The 21,957-nt window shown below is 31.7% G+C and overlaps 2 protein-coding genes across 7 annotated transcripts in view; both read left to right on the top strand.

Annotated features, from left to right (window-relative positions):
• The first annotated feature begins 214 nt into the window (after positions 1-214).
• Positions 215-2,736, top strand: LOC126856307 (hippocalcin-like protein 4). 2 transcript variants are annotated; one of them, XM_050604714.1, is made up of 5 exons: positions 215-337; positions 847-1,229; positions 1,512-1,842; positions 2,099-2,297; positions 2,689-2,736. In XM_050604714.1, exons 2-5 carry the CDS (start codon positions 1,109-1,111, stop codon positions 2,734-2,736), a joined length of 699 nt encoding a protein of 232 aa, XP_050460671.1. In that variant the 5' UTR covers positions 215-337; positions 847-1,108. The 2 variants fall into 2 exon arrangements, with proteins under 2 accessions (XP_050460671.1, XP_050460672.1); XM_050604715.1 differs by lacking the exon at positions 215-337 and having other exon boundaries at positions 486-1,229.
• Positions 2,737-3,190: 454 nt separating this feature from the next.
• Positions 3,191-21,957, top strand: part of LOC126856248 (protein stum) — a 30,056-nt gene continuing 11,289 nt past the window's right edge. Inside the window, exons 1-5 of one of the 5 annotated variants that reach the window (XM_050604593.1) lie at positions 3,191-3,249; positions 4,729-4,823; positions 15,710-15,771; positions 16,172-16,566; positions 16,932-18,684. In XM_050604593.1, coding sequence (XP_050460550.1) covers positions 16,188-16,566; positions 16,932-18,684 — 2,132 coding nt within the window. In that variant the 5' untranslated portion in view covers positions 3,191-3,249; positions 4,729-4,823; positions 15,710-15,771; positions 16,172-16,187. Of the gene's footprint in view, positions 3,250-4,728; positions 4,824-7,787; positions 7,973-10,695; positions 10,872-15,709; positions 15,772-16,171; positions 16,567-16,931; positions 18,685-21,957 lie in introns of those variants that run through there. The other 4 variants (XM_050604591.1, XM_050604592.1, XM_050604589.1 and 1 more) reach the window with 4 other exon arrangements.

Consider the following 21,957-nt stretch of genomic DNA (forward strand, 5'->3'; position numbering starts at 1 on the left):
CATAATACTAAGTTATACATATCATCTATAAACAAAGATTCTGATTTAAATATAATAAATATATAATGTCACCATGACAAAGATTCGTAAATTATAAATGATAAGATTATATATATATATATATATATATATATATATATATATATATAATCTAAAGCAATTTATATATTCGATGGATTGTGAATATTTTCTAGAAGTTCCTGGATTACGCACCGTAAATTATCAGCTCGATGTTCTGCGATTTCTTATTATCGTAATAGTCAGTTTCCAATCCATCTGATATCTATTAATAGCATTTGGAAGAGAAAATCTATCTAGCGCTCTTTTATACAAAGAGGTTTGTTGATAGATGATTTTTTAGACTTAATCCCTTCTTTGAAATTTAATCATATAGTCTACCTATAACCTTTTTTTTATTATAATTATTGTTTATACATATAAAGATAAATTCGCGAAGAGATATGTAATTAAATCATTTTGCACACGAATGTTTCTATATTTCTTCTGATTTACTCGCACAAATTTTTGGCAAGAAATTCCAGAGATGTATTCTCCAAGGAATGTTTACAAAATTATCGTTTTCTGTTTTTCTTTTCCGAGAATTAATTTTTAAAACGCTAATATTGCAATGAATTTCGGATCGAGTCAAATTTTAGTTTTATTTTTCAATTACAAAATGATAAGAAACGACTTGACGAAATTTATATTAAGATCTATATACAAATCCAAGTATTTAAATAAAACATACCCAAGAATAATTTTACTTAGCGATTCAAATTATTAATAATCACAATGATAATAAATTATAATTGCATTTTGAAAAAAATTAATCTACTTCTTTGTTAGACTGCATAAAAAAATGCTGTTGAAAATGTGGATGTCCAGTGAGCAGATGATCGTCTGGACGCCGCTCATACGTTTCGCTTTGAGATTTGCAGACATGCCAAGCTAAATTGTCTAAATATTTTGGCTACTGCAGGCTCCATCAAAACTGTTCCATACAACTGGCTGCAGCACGTACGTCAGTTCCGCTTCGTTCGTGAAAAGCATTGATTGCTGTCAAGTTGTTCCGCTGTCGTGTTCCTTGTATCCTTTTGAGTTTTTTAGAATGTCAAATTTCAACAGCATCGACAGCAAAGATAGTTGTAAGTCTTTTTGCCGATCAAGCTTTTCGATAAAGATGCAAAATAGTCTAAGGAAAATGAGGAAAAGCATTCAAAAAATTACTGGTACGTTAAGATATATATTTGATTTAAACAACATAATTTTAATTATTATTTAATTAATTATTATTTACTACATTTATGTGGCTTGCACTTTGTTAATGTAAAAAATTTAATGGGAAGTATCCATCAAATGTACTATAATTTAAAAAAAGAAATAATAGTTCTGGCATTAACAGTTTGAAATTTTTAAATCAAAATTAGTTTAAGAATTGTGTTGCGCGCACAATCAGCATTTTTTCAATAATTTAAATACTGTCATTACTATATTTGATTATATTTTTATAGAGAGTATTCAAGAAGAGGATAAAAATTCGATGTACATCCTCCCCGAGCAACTGTCAATTCTAACTTGGCGCACTGGCTTCTCCAAAGATGAGATTCGCAGATTGTATCGCGCCTTCAAACAGTTGTGTCCCAGGGGTTGTGTGATGATTGGCGATTTGATGTACGCGTACACCAAATTATTCCCGCTAGGTGATTCGGCCAGGTACGCGCAGATCCTGTTCAATAGTTTTGACAGGGATGGTGATGGTATTGTTAGCTTCAGCGATCTTCTTGCAACTATGACATTGATTATCAATGGTAATGTGGACCAAAAACTTTCCTGGATATTCAGGTGAGAGCTTATCTCGCGTCTCTTGTTTCATATAACTTGATATTAATAACGAGTTCTCATAATCATGAGGATTGAGGGAAAACATTATATCTATTCTATAATCAGGATCAGAAGAGAATTAATTAATTTTATTATTAAATTCTTTGAACGATCTAGAATCAATTCTTTCTAAACTAAAGAAATTGTTTTCGAATTGATAGTCTCGAAAATAGTGGAGATGACGGATGCAACTCTCTTTAGATTTACTGTTTATCAGGTTGTACGATCAGAATGGGGACGGTTGCATCACGAGACGAGAGATGCTAGTCATAATATCCGCTATTTATGAGATGGCGCAGGACGCGCAAATTATTCAGCACATAGTTGATAGCCAAGTGGATAGATTCTTTGAGAAGATGGACGCGAATAGAGATGGTGTGGTCTCTAGAGAAGAGTTCATGAGCGGTTGCAAAAATGTACGAACATATTCCATGTCCTATGTTGTAAGAATAATGTAATTTAAGTTTAACACTAGAAAGATTTTATTTAGTAGACTTTTGAATGAAAACTTGAAAAGTGTCTCTTTTATTAAGTATATTCAGATTTTTCTCCCTTTAATAAAAGTATTATATATATATATATATATATATATATATATATATATATATATAATGAAAATTAAAAATTAATCTTGATATTAATAAAATATATATAAAAGATATGATTTACACAACTGTTTAGCTATTAGTTTTTTTGGTATTAAAACTCAGCACAAATCAGTATAGATTCTATTTTAATAATAACAAACATGAAAACATATTTATGTATGTATGCATGTAAAAAGATTTCACATTTTTATTTTTACAGGATACTATTATATACAACCAGTTATTTTCATTTAATAAAATTTGGTGAATAAAAATGATTTTAAGAGATTAACAAATAATTTATTCCTCTGTAAAGTAATTGAAATATTTACGAGAAAGTCAATCTATATCCCTTCCTTCCGTTGCAACTCTTAAATAATGTATGTGATATATTATATTCGTCAATTTTTTAAATTTCTCTGTGGAGATATTTCCCCATAAGAATCTTTTATCTTATCTTTTATATACTTGTACATTTAAAATTGAATTTATTTATAGATTTGTGATCTATATCGCGCGCGCATTTATATTATATTATATCTAAACACTTTTATTGAAATTTTAAAAATCGTATTTATATACAAATCGATTGCACCTTCCACTTGACGCTACAAATACTTCATTTGCTCGATCAATCAGAACGCAAGAAATTTTGGCGCTTTTATTCTGATTGGTTAAACACGTTACGCGCGCTTCTGCAGTGACTTCATGTTTCTCTTTCGGGCGGAACTGTCGTGTCGTAAGGAAGCAGAGACTCCGAGCTCCGATAATATCCACTCAGGTAAGCTGACAAAGAGATAATCGAGTCAAATAGATGTAATTATTCGCAATAGTATCGTCTTCTGAATAAATTGTGCGATTATTTCATAATTTTATTGCGTATTAGATCGGAATTTCAAGTACCAAAAATCGAACGATTATTTTTCGGTGAAAATAATCGGGCCATTAGATCTTTTTCTTCTATCGGTCTTTCTAAGTGCTATACATTTGAAATCGAGTTTACATATAGATTTATAAGTAAAGATTTACTATAAGTCTAATGTCTACGCGTGCCATTTTTATCAAAATTTCATTTAAAAATTCTTAAGAACTAATTGCGCACTCTCTTTGTTAGACGGGCTTTTGCAGCAACTTCATGTTTCTCTTTCGCGAGAAACCGTCGTGTCGTAAAAAGGCAGAAACACCGATAATATCCACATAGATAAGCCGACAAATAAATAATCGAGCCAAATAGATGTAATTATTTGTGTAATAGCAATAGTTTTTTGAATAAATTGTGATATTATTTAGTAATTTTATGGTATATTAGACCGAAATTTCAAGTGATAAAAATACGAGCAATTTTTTTCAATGGAGATATAATCGGGCTATAGATCTTTTTAGTCTAACGGTCTTTCAAACATAAATCGAAAAAAAGATAATTCAGCCAAACAGACTCGATTATTTGCAATAACATTTGTGAGTTAATCGTAAGACTTAATAGTTTATAGCATATTTTTTTTATCGATGTTATATGTGTGGCAATAATGATTCTCAGCGCTACCTATGGCGGGTATAAGTACTAAAATGAGCGTCTCGCATTTTTGCAAATGATAGTTCGAAGTAACGGGTTGCAAGTGTGTACGCAGATCGGAAATGAATACGGAACATTTGGATCGAAAACAAGTTGTACGAGATTGATAAATTACTTTTGTACGTTTCTTTTCAAGCTTCTACTTGCGAAATGCCGAGAAATTCCACTTTTCTCATAAATCTTAAAATAAATGACGAATAAAACATGATTAATACATGACGCATTAAAATAGTGAGCAATGAATGCACTGTATCTAGAACTATAAATGCTTCGAAGCGTTTAATTCACTGACTAAAAGAAAAAATCAGTGTCTTTTTTATTCCGATTGGTCGATCGAACGATTCAAAACATTGTAATTTTAGTAAAGTATAATATTCATTACGTCTGTTATTCTAACTCATGTTGTTGTTCGATATTTCTCTTTCTCTCTCTCGGTCTAGATTTAGACACACAAATGCAATTGTTATATATTTTTATTGAATATGATAATAATTCTTTTAAGATTTTTAAAACTAGATTTGCATATTACTGTTAACTTAAAAATAATTTGCTGCATAATTTATTAAATAAATACATTTTGAGATTGACATATATTTTTGATGATATTTTTAGAATTCCGTAGGTTTATTCTGATTTTTATATTGTTTATATATGTATACTTATATATCATAATTTTTTTTCTTATAGATACTAGCTGGCATTTGGACATTTAACGGCTTCCTCTGAAATTCAACGAAATTTGCAGAAATTTTTGGCGATTTTTTTTCAGAAATTCAACACCGGTGAGTAATAAATATTAATATCTTCAAAATATTTGTTATTTTAAGTTGCAAATAGTTGCAATGGCCTATTTATAAATTGGCTATTTATTAATTGGCTGCAAATATTTATGCTTTCTTAAAGGGAGGAGAGAGAAAAAAAGTAGAGTAATTTAGTATTTTTAAAAAGCATTAAAAATAATTTAACATTTAAATTAGTAAAACATTTAAAAATACATCATAATATTTCTTTGTGTCCTCCCTATATGTGAATGAATGAATTAATTTAAATTTCTTTTATGTATTAAATTTATTCTAATTATACTTGTTTATTTTATATCTTGTTGATTAAATTGATTAAATCAGTGTACAAAAAATAGATTTGACATTGCCATAATAAAAAAATATATAAAAATTATATTATTTATAAATTTTATATACATATTTTTATATATTAAGTAAATGCTTGCATTTTTATTGTGTTGCATTTTTATTGTTTTCTCTAATGATATTCTATTCGTATTTTTTTTTTTTTTAATATCGCATCTAATGAACATATATTTAGTGTGTAAGCAGCATTAGTAGAAAAACCTATTTTTTTTTTTAGAAAAATACACAAAATAATTATTGCAATTTTTGAAAAAAATTTAATAAAACATTATTTTTATTATATAACTAATTTAGTTCTTAATTTATATCTACAGAATCTTGCATTTGATAAATAAGAAGCACAGTCACTTTTATTTCAGAAATATATCTTCCAATATTCTTATGATATATATATTTAGAGAGTTTATTCTTTATTAAAATAATAAATAATTAAAATAATTAAAATAATTTCAAATTTTTCTAGATATCATTTAGATAACGGAAATCTTCCTCTTCTCTCTCTCTCTCTCTCTCTCTCTCTCTCTCTCTCTCTCTCTGCTTGAATACTACCAAATAATAAATAGATTAATGAAATTGATAAATTCATAAAATATTATTATGATTTTCTCTTCGATCAAAGAAAGTATATATCTTTGTAACATATTATAGAGTTTTTAAGATCAGTCACGATATCAGTAACTTCCATCTAAGTGTGCGTAATTTCATCGGAATAATTAAATATTAATTTTGTCAGCAAATTGTTGTATAGCACCAAGTTAATAATTACGTTAAATTTATGTTAATTGCATATTTAATTGTAATATATATTATATATTAAACGTTTTCTCAAAACTACTCTTAAATTTTATATATAATATGTTATGTATTTTATTAGTTTCAAAGTTTATATTTTAGAGACTTGATGTTTTGAGTAATAATAAAACATTTCAAGTTAGGATAAAAGCAACGTTTTCAGTCATTAAATATTAAATTTCGGCATTAGTCGCGTGTAGAACGCACAGCCGGTGTTGAAGTATTTATCGATAATGACATAGGAAAGGCAGTACAGATCCCGTGTATTATAGGCCGTGCCCAGTTTCATCCAATCAAGCTAATGTTCCAATAATTCGGAGCTAGCTGCTTAATAAATGAATGAATAGCCTCACCTGAGAGGTTCGGTTATACATAGATGCGACGGCTTACGTACTCCAGGCTGCGTATTCTCGTTACTTGGTCGCACTCTGACAAGGTCTGCGCAGCTCTAGGGAAGGTGAGGGTGAAAGAGTGAAGAACACGTGGGTGGACGTAGGTGTTGCGTGCGAAACTCGCGGACTCTCTCTTTTTTTTTTTAAACATAAAATAATTTGGATACAATCGATAAAGCTATATAAAACTGGATCTTTCTGAATAGAGTTTTAGAGTATATAAGATATTTCGAAAAATGTTTGACGATTAAATACAACAGAGATCTGAAAACATAGAGTGAAAACTAGCAATAATTTTTCTATTTCAAAATTAATTTATGAATCATAGAATCTTTTGGTAAAATTTGAAATGTTATTCAAAATTTTGCCCAGAAATTGTTAAATTTCGATATTTTGGCTAATTGCCAAAACGTCTTTTTGAAGAGAAGGAGAAAAATTATAATTGTTATCAATTATATTGAAATTTTAGAAATTGGGTGCTACTTTCATATAAGTTTTTTTCTCTCGTTTTTTCTCTCGTTTATGATCGAGACCGATTGCTCGATATGACAAATTATTAGAATGGTTATTATAGGAATGATTCCGCAAAAAGCATTATTTTTCTAAAATTTCCATATTATAGTAATTTTTATTTTATTTTTACAAAAGATATCCATATGTACGAGAAATAAATAAAAGCAAATTATTATAATCCCTGGAATCTTTCTTCTTTTAAAAAAAATCGTCATTTATAACTATTATTATTTTACATCATTATTAATATTAAATAGGATTGTGTTTAATATACAATGTCTCGATAGAGATTTAAAAAAATATTTACAGATTATAATTATTCATAATTGATGATATTATACAAAGAGTTGTCGAAAAAGTAAATGAATAGCCTTGAATTCTTATAAAATTTAGAAAATTTTGATTTTTATTAATTATATTTATTATTGATAGTATAGTGGTAATGCATATATCGAGAAAAATTCATAAATTAAGTGTTAATGGCAAAGAAAGAAATTAATGTAACAGAATATTATTTATTCAATTTGATATCAATTTTAGTACAATTTTAAATTTTATTATTAATATTAAATACTGAGATTCTAAAATTTACGGAAAAGAGATAATCTTCCATAAATACAATACATTTTCTCTAAACAACAGTCGGTTTATAATCTCGCGAGAGATGAGAGGTTGCGTATTTTCGCTTTTTACACGTTCCTTGATTTCCCGCAGAGAAATGGATGAGTCAAGGTGTTCGATAAATGCGATTTTTTTTTTATATTTGCAGCGAAGAGAATGCGCGTGGTCAACGCGCCCGCGCTTCTCCGAGTGACCACCTTCGGCGGGTATCCCGCGGACGATCTGGCGCTATAAGTCGCGGCAAGCGACCTCGCCTCAGTGAGAACGCGTTCGTGTTCGCGTAAGGACGCGCAAAGCCGGTATCGAGGAGGTCGAGAGAGACGACGACGCGACGGCCGAGGACGCGATCTGCGCGCGCGCGCTTCCCTCGGGCTCCGCAGCCCTCGTGCATGCGTGTTCGCTCGGGGGGGTAAGTTGTCGCCGTAAATGGTGCCGATACCACATCTCCGTCCACCTGCGAGATAGGTAAGACAACGGTGGATCGCAACGATCATCTTCGTATTCGTAAAGTCAGTAAGTCGAGTGACAACTCAACTCTTGTCGTTGTCTTTGAACAACAAAAAAGAAAAAAAAAACGAGTGAATTGTCATTCGCCTTATTTTCCTATTTATTTCGAAAAAACCTGACCAATAAACAGATATAGATTTGGAACTGAATATTGTCCGATATTTGTGACAGAAAATGTTAAAATAATAATTTTAAAGAAAACAAATCATTCGTATGTCAAGTGTTAAAGGTCGTTTTCGTGTAAAGTTCGCTTAAGAGTGATTGTTGCGTCGGATCTGGAGAACGACTTTGTCGATTGATCGCTCGTAATGCGTGCTTGATGACTTCCAATGAAGAGGAAACGATTTTTCAAATGTTTTAAGATTTCTAATTCCATAAACTCGTGGTTTTTTATGTTTTATTTAAATAAATAAAATGCAAGTTAAATTGAAATAAAAAAATTTGCGTGATTTGCGAATAGTGATATATTTCATGGTATATGTTAATTAATAGTGATTGCAAGACACGGAAACGTGTCTTACGTGCAAACTGATAAAAAAACAAATAGTATTTTTCTTTTAATTACATTGTCATATTTTATTTTTACAATGATATAATGTTTTTTATGTACATATTTTTGATATGCTTTTTATGGATTTTTAATAAGTTTTATTTTACTTTATAACTTATATGATTAATATTATTTATTTATTTATTTATTATTTATTTAATTATTAGACTGACAAGCTTTCAATCATAGTTTGCTTATTTAATTATAAACACATTGCTAGACACGTTACTTTAATGAGATTCAAATTGCAAAGAAATAACGTTATTTATTAAATACTCCACATATTAGTATATGTGTTGTTATTTAAAGTGTATGTATTTATGTTTTCTTGATTCAATTGCTTTGATAATTGTTTGTTGTTGATAAATGTTTATTTGCGTTGTTCTAAATGATTGAATAACATACTGCTCTAATTTTGATTAGAGTATATGTACAGTATATGTGATATTTAATAAAGCCTAATTGAATTGGTCTTGTATAATCGAGATTGGTACAACTACTCAGAAACGGAACAATTATATCGCTAAGAATTCATTGAATCAGATTAAAAAATTGCATGAATTGCTTCGTTCATTCAGACGAGAAAAGTTTTACACGGTCTGACTACTCGCTCATTCGCGCGGTCTATGTACTTGAATTTGAATCAAATCGATATAAGAGGAGGCGTCTCGTGCGAATGAAAAATCTTCTTAAGTATCGATTCCCTCAAAATGCCGAAGCTATTTTATACTTTAACGAGAACGATTAATTTTTCGCACTCACCATGTTATCCATCAGAACCTTTGTTTGTTTACTTGTTGCAATACAATTTAAGGCAAAGCGTAATTCTAACAAAAAAAAATTCCGCAAATGGTAAATAAAATGATAAATATTATAACAATTTGTTTTTATAACAAAAAATTTATGTAAAATTTATTTAATAATTAATGCTAAATATAATTAAGTATCATGAATGTAATAAAAATTCGTAACGGCAAAAATAAATTTTATTCCTGAAATCGTGAAAGTTTATAGTTTGAGAAATCAAAATATAAATTAACGAATCGAGATTATAGGGCATATTTTAAAAGTGCACTGTAAGGCTGCGTTTATCGATGACCATGCGGCCTTGAATATTCTTCAACAATCATCTTTGCAGTATATAAATCGTGATAATGACTTGCACGCGAGAAGTTCGATGCGCCTGTCCATGCGCGTGAGAGAATTTATATTTTATGATCTTTGGATTAGAGTGCGAAACATTCAGACACAGCAGTATGAAAAGGCATTTTTTTATGTTGCGCATTGCAATGCACTCTAATTCGCGTTAGTTTCTTCAAGCGAAACTCAATTTCTTTCGTTGCGGTACAATCGAGACAAGAACTGAATGGAATTTTATGAGTTATGTTTTATTTTTTTAAATGTATTTTTAAATGCGAAGAAAAATATATTTAAAATTCCAATATTTTTTTAGATATTTTGATACATTTACAGAAAAAATATAATACTTAAAAATTCAGTTTTATTAATAAAATATAGATATTTTTTTTTATAGATATATTTTTATACTGTAAGATTGGAATATATGTGTAGTATATAATGTTATAAATATAAATTTAAAAAATAGATATATTTATGTATAACATTACTCTCCATATATAATTGCATAGATATATTAGAATATACAATTCAAGAGGAAAAGGATATTTTATTTTATTTTATATCATCCAATTTTAAAAATAAAAATAAAATAAAATAAAAAGCATCTGCTCCAAACACAGAGTTCGGAGTTAAAACTTCAGATTTGGAATATAAATTTATCTTATTGATATAAAATTGAGAAAAGATATCATTATGTATATGCTTGGCGTAAGCTTTCTTGTATCTGTTTTAATTCCTACTTTAATATGTTATTGTCAGGTCATAGCACTCGTAATTGCCTGGGTATATAAACGACGAGCGATACTTTCGAAAATCACATAAACATGAATTTGCGAAACTTGAGTTTCCAAGAGATTTCTCAGTTATTTAATACACACATACACACACACACACACACACACACATATTATTGAGGCTTTTACGTGAGAAATCGCTTTTGTGGTAGACGCGGTCAAAAACCAGTACGTCTGAATTTATAGAGCGAGGAAGTATCAGACGGTGTAATATTCGCGTAATACTCGATCATTTTGCACAAAATAGTTGGTACACTCCTGTACTAATTGTTGCATAGCAAACGTATCATTTCCCAATGCAAACGATCCGTGAACCGCTGCATGCCGTATCAGGAAGTTTCCCGATCACTGGAAGTTATCACACTTTCGAAAGGTTACGTGCATTACTGTTACGACATTACGAATTTATTAATTACGATATTACGAATTTATTACAATTAAAAGCGCATAGAATTGATATTTTTTTTTTACAAATAGATACATATTGAATGTCTAAAGATTCTTGCATAAATAAAACATGAACTTTTAAAGTATTATTACAAAATTGAACCAAAAAATTTTCGAATATTTAGAAAATACTTGATCTTTATTCACAGAAAAGTCACGAAGTATAAATATTAATGCAATAGAAAATATATCGAGAAGTATTAGATTATACAAATATTGCAAAAATATGAGGTTCTATAATCTTTTTTTCTAAATCTCGAATTAAAATTCGTATAATTATTTTTTTTAGAAATAAAGTAATGAAAAAATTTTATTATTAAATCAACACGTTCTAGTCAATTTAAAAAGCAGAATTTAAAAGAAAATTTAAAAATTCTTTATGATGACCAAGACTTAATTTTTCTGAAGAGCATCACGAACGATTATTTTTTTTAATAATAAAAATTAATTTTTTTTTTAATTAATTAGATAATTTTTTGAAGGCCAGTACTCGTCAGTTAAAAGAATTGATTTTTAAAAACTATCATCCGAATCGGCGACCAAAACAGTCAAAGCGTTTCAAAAGAATCAACGGTTACGAAAATGTTCCGCCGCCCGGCCGCTAAATGCAGGTGTAAAAGCGGGTTGTTGACCCCGAGATATATGCCGCGATCTACGTTTTCCGCTCTCCTTCAAGGCGCGAGACGAGATTTATGATTTGCTACGCGATACACGCGATATGCGCAATTGCGATAGGACGCATTATTGCGCTACGCGCCGCGGAAGAAGAAGCCGCGGCGAATTCGCGGTTGTTGTTGTGTGTGGAAAGCGAGACAACGCGATTGACGTACTTAATTAGATATTATACAATGGCTATTAATTAAGGACGTAGCTTAGCGCATTTCTTTCTCGACTTTGCGTAGCGAATCAACGGCAATCGCAACGCGGTTTCATCATGGCAAATTATTCGCGCTTTATCGGTCACTAGGACGTGAGACGAAAAGTTCTTTGAATGTCTGTGTTGGAGGCAAATTGTGGAGAATATTCAGAATATTGTAATATTGTTTCCTCGAATTGCACAAAAAGTATTCGATTGCTTAAGTGATATTTTTATAATTTTTAAACGGTTTGTACAAGATGTATAAAAACGGCGCTATCTAAGATTCTTTGAACAGGAAGATTTTAAAAGAAAGTTTTAAAGAATAAAATTTTGAGTAAGTTTTATTTTATTTAGATAAAAAACAAACAATCTGTTCAAACAAATGTTATGATATGTTTAAATTATTTGAAAAAATTGAATTTTTTCATTAATTAATTATAAAGTTATTTAAATTGTTTGAGATCTTGATTCAAATTTAGTTTCGTCTAATATTTTTAAATAACTATAATCGGAAGTTTTATTGCCTTTGCCATCATAATTGATTAGTGAATATTCAGTATAATTTACTTTACATGCTTTCGTAATTTATATTTGAAACCGTGGCGGCAATTATGTTATCTGCATGCGCGATGTTCTTATTTAAATTTAAGCATCGGGCTCGTGATCGATTACCGTATTCGAACAATAACTAAAGGTCAAATCTGCGTGTTATGTAGAAGAGCGGTATTCAAACAATGACTCTATAAATTTTACATTTTACATATTAAAGATGCGCTATTCAGACAGTGATTGAAAGTCTAACAAATATTGTATGGTAAGCAACATCAGAAATAAACAAATATCGTAAATATAAACGAAAGCTAAATAGCATTCGGAAAGTCCTACATTATATAAAGCGCTAAAATATTATCGACAAATTTTTAAGATTTTAATAGTGTATTAGGTATTGAAATATTTAGATTACATTAGGTATTAAAAAAGGTTCAATCAATAATTAACAAAAGTCAATGCGATAATTAATTTCTGTCCTACGCAAAAGATAATGTAATTTTATATTTTAATAGTTTTATATTTTATATTTATTATGATTACAATATATACCGGCAAATGCTAATAAAAATAATAAAGCACAATGTTTAAATTGATAAAAATGAATATGATTATAAACAAGTTTCTATTATATTTTTCGCATTCTTCAAATTATTAAATTTCTATTCGTTAAATGCCAAATAATGATGGAAATTTCAAGTTTCAATAATAATGAATTTTTTAATGATGATGACAGAAAGCATCTCGTCAATTTTATTTAATGAGACAATTTAGAAACTGTCGTGTCGAGTGAAAGTATATACTCAAAGATCTGTTATACTTCGGACTTTGTATACTCTATATCTTCTTCACAATGCAATTGTCCACAGTGCAATTATTGATATATGATGGTAATTATGTAGAGTGCACGGTGCATCAGCATCGTACACATAAGCGGATGCGGAAGAATTATGGAAATCACACGAATTTATTGTTGAATTGCAAAATCCATACCGATGTAAATTAACGACTAATTAGTTTTTACACGCGCGCAAAAATCCGTTAAAATAGATGAAATATTTTATTGAGGTGAGTTTTAAAATAATGAAAAAATCGAAAATATCTTTCCAATTTAAACAAATAAGATTTATAAATTACATATAAGATTAAATAAGAACATTCAGTTCTTTAGATAGGGAATAAGTATATTAGCGACTTTATAAAACTGCTTCCTGCAGGGATTTCGAACCTGCGATCCTTGCATATTTTATATTCACCGATTTGCTTATATATACTTCATGTTTCCTATTTACGATTTAAAGGAATTAATCGCGCTGGAGACACCGCTTTGTGCACGCGTGCTTTAAGTCCATCTCACGATTTTACAATTTACGATGTATTCATACTCGTACTTGCTTGTACATTGATTTGTCGCGAATGACATTTATAAATCATTCGGTTGCTCTTGTAACAAGCAGCTGCGCGGTAAATTACGCTACGGATATTTCCCACATTTGTCCCGATCTAAATCTTCATTGCAAAATATTTGTCGCGATCGAATAAGATATATTTCGTTGTTTAAATATTCTTTCGTACTTTTTTATGTGTTCATTTTTTCTATAATTTCCATAATATTTTACATATTTAAATTAAATTAAAGGTAATAGTTTACATTAACTTACACTTCACGGATCGTTTTTATTTTTACATATATTATCCCTCGCGGCGGGGGGGAACATCCTGTCTCCATGCATATACTTTATAATGTAAAGTAAGGTTCCACATGGGTTTACAACTTTATATTTACGCATTGAAAAGTATATGTGAGGAGACAGTATGTTCCGCCTCCCTGCGGGAGGACTATCAAAAAACTAGACTAGGTTTGCGTTGAACCTCGCTTCGCGTGAAAAGTGGAAAAATCCGAGGAACTTCGTCCCCGGAAATGTAAATAAACACTTTTTCCACGTCTGCTTTACACAAATATAACGTAAACAAACTTTTATTTTATAACAGAAAAAGCAATAAAACCGTGAAACTTTAAAATTACATATCTCTGGAACCAGAAGAGAGTGCCACAAAATTCAAAGTGTGTGTTACTTAGGAATGTGCCCTCTATAATATATGTAAAAATGAAAACGATCCATGAGGTTTAAGTTAATGTAAACATTTATCAAATTAAATAATTTTAAAAACGCGCATGTTTCTTTTTTACAACATTTTCTTGTTGAAGTAAAAATTTAAAGTTTTGAAATGTATAATTGTATAATTTCTTTTAGCATTATAAATTTCAAACACAACACGATCAATTAATATAGTTTATTCAGTGACGATATCGGGACGAAAATAATAAATTTGACCGCGAAAAAAAATTATCAACAGGTTATCATTATCACGCAATGTGTGAATCGTTTTATTCGAATATTTCGATTGAAAGTGGTCTGTGTTTCAGCTTGTCGGATTTGAAAAATACGTCGGCGTAAAAAACTGAATTATTATAATATATTGGCAAATTATGTCAAAGCAAAATTCGAAAAATAATTTAATATAGCGCTTAGATGTCTCATTTTATTACCGTTATAAAGCTTTCAACTTCTGCTTCTTCTTCTTTGTTATAAAGATGTAACATTGCGCGATACATCGAGCGCATCGAGAATGTAGTTCAGCAGCGTCTCGGTAAACGCAATAAAATTCGCTCAGACAGATCGTCTACGAGAGCGTGAATAACGCGGGTTCCACGTATCCGCTGTGGATTCTTTCATTGTCGAGACGCGTGTTAAGCCGCATAGAACGAATAATTACATGCGCGTTTGTTAATTCTTGGCCGCATCGAGTCTTCCCTCATCCGTTAAGAAGAAAGAAAAGCATCTATTAATATCTTGCTTATAATAAAGAATCTGATAAATTTTTCGAATAATAAATTGTGCGAAAAATTGCTATCAATATAATGGTAATAAAATATGATATTTAAGGTGCTATATTAATCCATTTTTCGAATTTTGCTTTGGCATAATTTGTCAACAAATAAAATATTATAATAATGCAAAGATAATCGATATTAAAATAATAATTGGACATTTCATTTTTATCTCGATGTCAGAACAAATATACAGAGAAAATGTGCAATTTGTGATTTAAATTTTTGTCGATGCAGCTATTGTACACGAGCTATCGACCATTTAAATTTTAAAATGGTTGAACGATTCTTTTTATTTCTGTAATTGCGTTTTCCATCCGCATGCACCATTGCGCGGAACCGCAATCTTGAACTATCTCAACTACCATCGAAATAAAAATTTCTCCGTTTATCCTCAAAATGGTTCTGCACTCTCTTTCTCTCCGTAAAGATCTCTCTCAGTAAAGATTTCTACTTTTTGCAGGTGAGAGTAACGGCAGATCTTGGCGTCCCTCTCACTTCAGCGATCTGCATGAAGGGCACCAGGTACAAACTTAGGCTTAAATAAGAAGAAATTAGAAAAGAGAAAATAATCGAGATATAAAATTATTGTTTAGAAATGATACAATCGAATAAGAAGCAAATAACATATTTTTAGAAAAATTATTGATATTCCCTTAATTAATTTTTAATATTAAACATAGAAATCTAAATGTAAAACTGAATTTGTAATTTCAAATTATTCAATAGACATATTATCTGATAATGAATTGCAGTTATCTTTATGCTATAGAATAAAAAAAACAAAAAAACCAGAATATATTTTTTTTAGTCACTATTTTGTGCAGATTTCCTACCTTCTTATTCTAATTCTTTACATAAATTTGGAAATTAGTATAATCTTGCTAATTCAATTGCATTTATGTTATGATTTTCCAATGAAAAGATAGGATCGTAGAAGAATGAGACGGATCGATCATGATGGCCATGTCGCGCGGCAGGGCCCGCTGTCCTTTCGGGTGTTGGCTGTCCCCGATACCGCTTATCTATCGCCGACGAGTCCCACGACAGCGCCGCCGCCGCCGCGCGCGCCCGAGCCCTACAAGATCGCTCCGTCTTCGACGTCCTTCGGCAGGGCACATCGTCGTTCCAGTTTCGTGATACTCGCTGAATCCAGGCCGGCGAGTCCAGACCCTGATAATGCGTCACCCAACTTGCCCACAGGAAGAGTCTCGCCCTTCCGTGGACGTGGTTTCAAGGGACCACCTCCTCACTCAATGTCGAGACCGCAATCGCCGGAAGTCGCCGGGGATGGCCGTCGACGCAGAGTCGAACGAAGAGGTAGGTTGAGCAATTCATCAATAAAAATTCTCATATGGCAACCGTTAAAAATTTTATAAATATCTTGAGGATTCAAAATGTAAAAGTGTTATTGAAGTTATCTTGATGAAACTTTTTTGAATAGAAACATCTAAAAAAAATATTATCAAGATCTTAAGATACTATAATTTTTCAGATCGCGTGCGTAGATGTTTTTTAAAGTTTTATGTTATTAGAAGAAGCTTTACTTATGGATTATTTATCAATATACATATTTAATATAATCAATATTAAAATTTAATAATGAGAGCTGACAAATTTTATGCACTTTATTTAGAATTAGTGATCTTATCTTGTTACTGACAAATCACGTTTATCTTTTGCAGTTTCGCTATCGCAACAAAATAGTCCTAGGAAAAGCCTGATACCACAGCCTACTTATCGTCAACGATCTACCTCCTTGACGAAAGCCAATGAACGTTCGCCATCGCCTAAGATCGGTCGCCGAGTTGACTCAAAGACACGATTGAACGTCTCGAATTCGCAAAGTCGGTTAAACGCGGCTGAGTCGAAAACGCGGCTAAACGATTCTAGAACGCACCTAAATAAATCCGACTCCAAGAGTCGTACAAATTTTGCCGAGTCCAAGATTCGTTTTATTTCTAACTCTACCAGTAATCTCAGCAGCAACTCGACAACAATGCGCCGACAAACGACAACGAAACCGTCGACGCGACTCTCCCCGATCCAAGGCACCCCGACGAAACCGGAAAAGGCAATCTCTCAATCGAATATAAAAAGTAGGAACGCTTCACGACAATCACCCATGAAGACATCAAGGATGTCGCAAAAGAACAATGTTGCTACTACTCGAAGAGACAATCAGAATAAGAACTCTAGCAAGGAACGCCTTCTTTCGCCGTCGAAGATTCCTCTAAAGACGAATGGCTCGTCAAATACCAACAGGTTTATTTCAACGCCCGAGCAGAACTTGGAAAGATTCGTAAAAATGGAGAAAACGGACAAAGTTCTGACGGAAGATAGAAATGACAAGCAGACAGCGAACCAATCTCTTCGGAATGGCCAATCGTCCGAACCAAATTCGAAAGAAAGCGAGACAGATAAGAATTCCTCAGGTAATATGGATGAAATGGATCTCATAAATCTGTTGAAGCAAACCTCGCAAACGACCGGCACGTCTAGTGAACGTTTAGTGAATACGACGACGACCACGGCGGTGCAACCGTTGCACATCGACGCGAACACGCTTCTCATGGAGCCGAATCAGCAGAAGGAACAGTCTGAAGAAATGTCCAGATCAATCTCTCCTGCATCTAAGGAAGAAACGCCGGTGTCGACGCAAAATACAGCATCGATGCACCAGAGATCCGTCGAAAATCAATCAGTCAAGGCGAATCAAGCGAGTAATAATCCTGGAAGTGATAATAAAGACTCTTCCGTCGGCGCGCAGAGCAATTCTATAAAACATATAAAGAGCGGGAGCATTGGTCAATCTACAAAGGATGTTATTAAGAACGATGAAGATTCGGCTCATCAGCATTCCAATCAATCTTCTGCCAACCAGCGTTCTGGTAGAAACAGTCAGAACGCCCGCGGATCCAAACAGAACGACGGAAAGACTCCGGAAGAATCAGAAACGATGGAGGTGAAAAGCGGCTCTGCTAGTAGCAAGGTAGCAGCCAGTAGCGAGATTCCGAACGATAAGATGCCAACCGTGATGGAGAACGACTCAAAGATTGCTAGGACGGCTGAAAAAGCGGAGACGACGATAAATAACGCGACAACGGTAAACAACACGATGACAAACAGCAAGACGGCGAACAACAACAACAGCGTGAATTCTGCGGTCGGTGCGGTGAACGCGAGTGTAAACAGTGGTACAGTGGTACGAACGAGGAACGAGAACCGTGGTAGCGACGCGTCCCTAAAGTCGTCGGCTGGCGCATCCACGGGCTCCATCAAGAGCGTGAGATCGACGGACACAGGAGTGAGTGTGAACACGGTCAGGGGGGTGTCCTCGCCGAGGGAAAAGACGGGCGTGCACATGGTGAAGCGTTCGCAGGAGATCGAGACGCTCAGCGGCAACATCGTCCATATCGAGCAGAATGGAGAGCCAACGTGAGTCAATTTCAATTTACTTAATTATATTATATATAATATCACACGCGCGGAATAAATGTACTTGAAAGTATTTTTTAATTGTGTGTGTTAAAGTATCATAATTTATTACAAATCTATATCTTTTCTCTCTTTTTAACTCCATTTGTTTTACACTTGTTTCTTTCTTTTCTTTCCGTCTTTATAGCATCGATGTATGCCCTATGTAAACTGTAATTAAGTATAATCAATGTTAGAAAGAATAATAACGTACAGATAAAAAATATAAATCTAATGCATAGAGATGATTAATGATGTTAATTTATTATACAATAATTATACGTTGTCAACCGATGATACATTAATACAACACACAAAAAGATCTATGTTTTTATAGAGATCTGTACTTAAAAAAAGGATGTGTTTATTGAATTTATAAATCTTTTTGTTTTATAAATCGCGTGATATGCGGATTAAATTTTATACGCATAATTCTGTTAAATCATATCATTATCGCCCATCTGATGGATTATGAATTTAAGCTATTTGTTTCGAATATATGTCTGATATATCAGGCATTTTGAATAGATTAGAAGATGAAATTTTGGCAAGACACGATAACAAAACATCACTCTCAATTAAATAAATCACTTTCATGACACGATTATCTTGCGCCGAAAAGAATAGCGATGATCTCTTTCGAAGCTCTCCAACTCTGACATGCAACCACCTTAATATATCCAATTTATTTGATTTCCTTAAAATTTTTGAAACTTTTGAGAGGAATAGTAAAAAAGTCTTTTTTAAAATAAATATATAAATTACTTTTAAAATTCGATTTTGAGTGCAAGTTATAAGCCTTGATTTAGAATGAGAGTATAAAATCAAATATATATAACTAGTTATTAGGGTAAGCGGGATGATTATCATGTTCACAGCTTTAAAATTATGCTCATTTTTTATTCGCTTTGCTATTGTTGGAACGAAATTTCTTTTGATGTAAACTTAAGATTGTTTTAAAGAGTAGTTGTACGACATGAAATGATTAGTCGCATATTTTATCGCACTGTAATAATACTCTAAAAACCTGGTCTCTCATAACTACTCATTTACAATATTACATATAGCTTTGGCCAAAAGCAAATGGAATACTTATATTAAATTGTAATAAATTCGATTGTGTTTAATGTTCATACAAATTAAATATTATGTGATACAAATTTTTTAAAAATATTTTATCATATTTCGATATTGTTTTTGAAAAAAAATTTGATGCAAAAATTAATAAGTCCATAATTTATTAAACATTAAATGCAAAATCTAGGATGGAACTCATATACATATAGATTATGGAATCAGCTTATTCTTGAACTGAACTAATAATCGCTATAATTGTATATAAAAATTTATTGCATTTTTTGCTACCACAAAGAGCCGAATAATTTAACATTTAACTCATTGAAATTTACTAAGAATGTTTCGTACATTTTGGCCAAATCTGCATATCTGTATTAGTCGCTTGTGATATGCATATGGTAAATCACGTCATTTGTCATATCGTGTATTATTGCAGTAATTTCACGAGATATCTCAAAGCAAATCGCGGGGCCATTGCGTTACTGCGTAGTTATTTATTCATCGTTCTACGATGTTTCCAAGTTTGATCCGAGTTTCGTAGTAGTTTCTTGTACTTCTCAAGACGGATTCACTCCAAACTTAATTATATTCGCGTGATTTAGGCGATACTCCAAGATTCTTGAGGAGATAATTAATTTTGGCAATTAGTCCGTTGGTTAATTTATTGCGCATAACCGTGTAATTTATTTCGCACGGTAGACGTTCGCACGTTGTTGCAATTAATTAACGCTTTTTTTAAGAGAGGAAGATGAGAATATGAAGCAAAGTTCCAAGTATTTCCATAACACGTTAAAAATATTTTTTAAAAAAAAACGTTGAAAATTATATAGACTGTTCTCCGTGCGCGTGAGAGCGCTTGATAAGCGCTTTCTACTTTTGTGCTATTTGTGTAGTCGCTATTTAAATATTACAATTTCTCAATGTATAACGCTGCAACGAACAAAACAGTATTAAGTTATTTGCTTGAATGACAAAAACAGAATTTCACCATTTTTCTTCTCCTGTAAAACTTTCTCTAATTGTAAGCAGAGTTTAGATTTGTATCATATTCTCGCTCCATCGTATAAATAATATAAATTTCACGGTTGCTGAATCTTTTTTTATAAATTATGTAGACTCGAGGATACCTCGAACTGGATTGGAAAAGTTGGATTATTTTGGAAAATGTAGATATATTTAAAGAGACAGCAACGTATTGTGTCTCCCATCTCTCAGGAAACTCGAGGAACACGAGAACTCTTTTCGGGAACGACTCAATGATCGTTCACAGTTGAGAAACTGACATGACGCGATTTTATTATCGTACGAGCGATGCCCGCGAAAAGCCGTACGGAAAGTTTTCGCTTGGCCAACCAAGATACAAGCAAGCCGGAGAAGTTCTCCGTCTTATCTATAGTTTCGCGCAAGATTCAAGAGTTCCTTCACCCCGGTTAGTTATAAACCTCTCCACCTTCGGTCGAAGCGGCCGAGGTGTGTCTATCGATCGTGCCGGAATTTACATCGACAAGCCACCGTGGGTTAGTTCAACGGGATGATAAATTAAAATCCCCAAACTCCCCTCCTCCCTCCTTCTCAGTCCTTTCTTATCGCCATAATGGCTGTTGCTCTGAGTTTCAATGCTTCATCTGCAAAAATATTATTCTGTGATAGTTTGTTCTTCAACTCGGTTGATCTTGCTTTTGAAATAATCGAGTAAATATTTGTGCGATTTTTCTGAAAATTTGCGTAAACATAAATCGTTATTTAATAAACTTTGTGCACAGAGATTATTTGAAACAAAGATTATTTCGCGAACATAATATGATTATAATATTGTTAATATATTTATTTAGATATTTGAAAGTCTTTAAATATTTATTAAAATATTTCGCAAAAAATACAACGTTCAGAGAAAAATCAAAATATTTTAAATCTTTAAAGATCAATTTTTTTTACAAAACAATAGCCTTTTTTGAATCAATAATTTTTATTATTAAAATTCATTTATCGTAAAATGTTAAATTGATTCTATGATCAAAATAAGATTTATGAAATATATAATATAAATATAATTAGCTAATTTAACTACCATATAAATAATGGGATCATTTAAGTTTTCCTTCCTTTAATTTTCAAAATTAGATTTTGATGAATAATTAATAAAGCTGCACTAGAAAT

The sequence above is a fragment of the Cataglyphis hispanica genome, chromosome 18, assembly GCF_021464435.1.
Source record: "Cataglyphis hispanica isolate Lineage 1 chromosome 18, ULB_Chis1_1.0, whole genome shotgun sequence".
Classification (NCBI taxonomy): Eukaryota; Metazoa; Arthropoda; class Insecta; order Hymenoptera; family Formicidae; genus Cataglyphis; species Cataglyphis hispanica.

Bases quoted from the DNA above. Each gene is read 5' to 3' on its own strand.
- LOC126856307 (XM_050604714.1), top strand. From the start codon at position 1,109: ATGTCAAATTTCAACAGCATCGACAGCAAAGATAGTTGTAAGTCTTTT. The intron at 1,843-2,098 runs GTGAGAGCTTAT...ACTGTTTATCAG, and splicing joins AAACTTTCCTGGATATTCAG to GTTGTACGATCAGAATGGGG. The intron at 2,298-2,688 runs GTACGAACATAT...TTATTTTTACAG, and splicing joins TCATGAGCGGTTGCAAAAAT to GATACTATTATATACAACCA.